At 39.9% G+C, this 3,592-nt stretch overlaps 1 protein-coding gene across 1 annotated transcript; it reads left to right on the top strand.

The window, feature by feature from the left end:
- The first annotated feature begins 407 nt into the window (after positions 1 to 407).
- LOC122147331 (gastrula zinc finger protein XlCGF8.2DB-like) lies at positions 408 to 2,044 on the top strand. The gene has a single exon (XM_042769632.1). It carries the CDS (start codon positions 410 to 412, stop codon positions 1,547 to 1,549), a length of 1,140 nt encoding a protein of 379 aa, XP_042625566.1. The 5' UTR covers positions 408 to 409; the 3' UTR covers positions 1,550 to 2,044.
- Positions 2,045 to 3,592: the final 1,548 nt, after the last annotated feature.

Consider the following 3,592-nt stretch of genomic DNA (forward strand, 5'->3'; position numbering starts at 1 on the left):
CCCGTCTTCCGCAATTTCAGAGAGTATACGCATACGTACGCTTTTTCTCCTAAGCATAAACAACGCTGATTACTCAGATTATGTTCATGGATACTCTCCAAAATGGCGGAAGACGTAACTCGGTGGAGAAGAATTGTTGAATAAATGGTTTTGTTTTCTTTGCGCACAAAAAGTATTCTTATTGCTTCGCAAAATGGTAGTTGAGCAACTGATGTCACATGGACTGTTTTACCGATGTACTTACTATTCAAGAATCATAGACGAGAAACATGATTTCATGGCTGAAGAAAAAGCTTTTAGTTGCTCTGAGACTGAAAAGACTTTGTCAAGAAAAAAAGCTAAAAAGACAGCGACTAAAGGTAATTTCACTTGCCAACAGTGCTCTCAAAATAGACACCTTACAGTCCACATGAGAGTTCACACTGGAGAGAAACCTTACACGTGCCAGCAGTGTGGAAAGTGTTTCAGTCAAAAAGTAAGTCTTAAAGCCCACATGAGAGTTCACACTGGAGAAAACCCTTACACCTGCCAACAGTGTGGAAAATGTTTCAACAGAAAAGGAAACCTAACAGTCCACATGAGAATTCACACTAGAGAGAGTCCATTCTCCTGCCAACAGTGTGGAAAAAGCTTCACTCAGAAAGGAAGCCTTAAAGTCCACATGAGAATTCACACTGGCGAAAACCCTTTCGCCTGCCAGGAGTGTGGAAAAGGTTTCATTCGAAAAGCGAGTCTTAAAAGCCACATGAGAGTTCACACTGGAGAGAAGCCTTACACTTGTCCTCAATGTGGAACGAGTTTTAAACATAAAGGAACCCTTAATGCCCACATGAGAATTCACACTGGAGAGAAGCCGTTCGTATGCGGTCAGTGTGGGAAGAGTTTCAGATTTACAGTAACCCTTTGTCACCACATGCGGATTCACTCAAGAGAGAACCGTTTTATATGTCATCAGTGTGGAAGAAATTTCACAGACAGGAATCATCTCAAGAGTCATGTAAAGATCCATTTGGGAGATAAGCCTTTCATGTGCCATCACTGTGGAAAGACTTGCAAAAACAAAACAAACCTTGAGGTTCACATAAGAGTTCACACTGGAGAGAAGCCTTTCACCTGCCCTCAGTGTGGAAAGCATTTTGCACTCAAAGGAAACCGTGAGGTTCACATGAGGCTTCACACTGGAGAGAAGCCTTACGAGTGTCTTAAATGTAAGAAGAATTTCACATATCATGGAGAACTGAAATGTCATTTGCAAACTCATTCTGAAAAGAAACCACAACATTCTGAGTGTGACAAGAAGTTTACTAAGAGGAGTCATTTCAAAAATCATCTGTGGGTTCTCTCTGGAGGAAGACCATTTAATTGTGATAAGTGTAATAAAAAATTTATTTTGCCATCACAGTTACAGATACACCTGAAAAGTCATGCAGATGTGAGGCCCTATTCTTGTTCTTTCTGTAGAAAGAGTTTTAAATGGCTCAGCAGTTTAAAATGGCACCAGAATACATGCATGTCTGTGAAATCAAAGCTATTTTCACACCGCAAATGAATGTGGGCCAAACAGATATTCTTCCATTTTTATTTATTTATTTTATTTTATTTTATTTTATTTATTTATTTTATTTTTTCTTTGGTGAGGCTGATATGCATACGATATGCATTAGAAGTTTCCTCCCTCAGGAATCTAATATTCAATTTTATAATTGTGTTTTGGTCATCTGCTAAAAGGAATGACAGTTTCACTGGATGCAGCACTGGTGGAAAAATTCGTAACAGGGCTGGTGGAGGTGGAAGGATCATAGGAATGGTGGGTGAACTCATTTAGCACTAGTGATGCTGTTACTAGTGGTGTTATGGATGCCTTCAGACCAACTGCCTCATCATTCATACCATGAGACAGCAGTTGTTATGAGAATAGTGAACAATCTATTCCAATGCCTCAAATAATGATCTGCATTGTTCATTACTTTAAAGGATGTAGCAGATTAAATATTTGACATTTAAATTCATGAGATTATAAATGTAAGAATCTGTTTAAAATTATGCTGAGAGTTTGTAGCAGATTAAATATTTGACATTTAAATTCATGAGATTATAAATGTAAGAATCTGTTTAAAATTATGCTGTTTGTAGCAAGAGGTTTCTGACAGTGTTCTCTTTATTGTAAGTCGAAAAAGATTAATTATTGAAACTCTCACCTATTGTCTTTAATGGCTCTTGGTGCCCCGTCCCATCCTTTGAATATTTATGCTGATTGGTATAGGACTGGTGAAACTCTGTGAAATTCTTCTATACCTGCATACTTCATTTGCATGCTTTAAGGTAGTCTCCCAGGTGTGTTGTCTCTATCTTAAGCACTGCCCCTTAAAATGCATATAAAACTATAATGTACAGATCCCAACCAGTCTTGGTGACTGCAGCGACCAACAGCACATTTTTAATAAAGAATCCTGCTAAAGATACACAGTTTCCTGGTCTTTGCTTCTGAGTTTCCAAAAGTAATGGCCATCTCATATACAGTTGCAATCAAACTTCTTTTTAAACCCCCTTGATCTGCAAGATATTTTGCTGCAGAGAATGACATTTTATGAAAACAATTCAACAAAGGCATCAGTGAACTATTTGAGAAAGTTTCTTAATACACATTTGAGTGATTCTGAGAATGTAACATTGATGAAGCATGATAAAAATCAAATTGGCTTCAAACATTCGTGTTCAAAATTATTCAACCCCTAAAAATCTAATTTTGTGCAGAATCTTTTTTTCTTTAAAACCACCAATAAACAGCCTGTGTTTAGAAGCTTCTGTCACCTCCCTTACGAAAAATAAGTTTATTCAAGTATGCTATTAGTGTACTTCTTTTAAACTAAAAATAGGAAAGTATGCTTTTAGTTGACTTATTATGTACTTCTCAAAAAATGGTCTTTATGTACTCCTCAGAAATATACTTTATATGACATTTAAGTATAACTTGACTTATACTTACAAAAAGTCTAAATATATTTGAGCTATACTTGTGCTCCTAGAATCCATGTTTTCATTATTATATGGTAGAGGGCGCTAGTACACATCTTCTGTACAGAATTCCCCCCCAAAAAAACGTCTCTAGGTTACGTATGTAACCCTAGTTCCTCGAGGGAACGAGACGCTGAACTGAATACTGTAGCCTTTTTCTACTGTGTGCAGGACCTATTGAGATACATTTGGCAGTAGTTTCCACGCTGCCAAATAATCTACTAAGGGAATCAGTCTCTCGAGACTGACCTCTGGTGTAAGAGGCCCCCGCAGGGGCGGCGAGCGTCTCAGCCCCGCTACGCGCACGGGGGGAAGATACTGAGAACGATGCTCGCTGGGGACCGCTGCGCCCTGGAACACTGGCAGGGTTGGCAGATCGGCCCCCAGAGGGCACTGAGGCGAGACGGGCACCGTGTACTGCGGTGTACACCGCTCTACCCCAGCAGAGGCTGCCCTCTGAAGCCCTGGGCTTCTGACGTCAGGGCTTCTTGGCCGAGGACTTCTTGGCTTCGATCACCGTCCTTAGATCTTGTTTGGGCTTCGAAGACCTCGGCCGAGAGCGTCGCTGGGACTCCCG

The sequence above is a fragment of the Cyprinus carpio genome, chromosome A13 (genome assembly GCF_018340385.1).
Source record: "Cyprinus carpio isolate SPL01 chromosome A13, ASM1834038v1, whole genome shotgun sequence".
In the NCBI taxonomy this organism is placed as follows: Eukaryota; Metazoa; Chordata; class Actinopteri; order Cypriniformes; family Cyprinidae; genus Cyprinus; species Cyprinus carpio.

What these genes read in the sequence shown, in the direction of transcription:
- LOC122147331 (XM_042769632.1), top strand. Translation starts at nt 410, where the DNA reads ATGAGAGTTCACACTGGAGAGAAACCTTACACGTGCCAGCAGTGTGGA.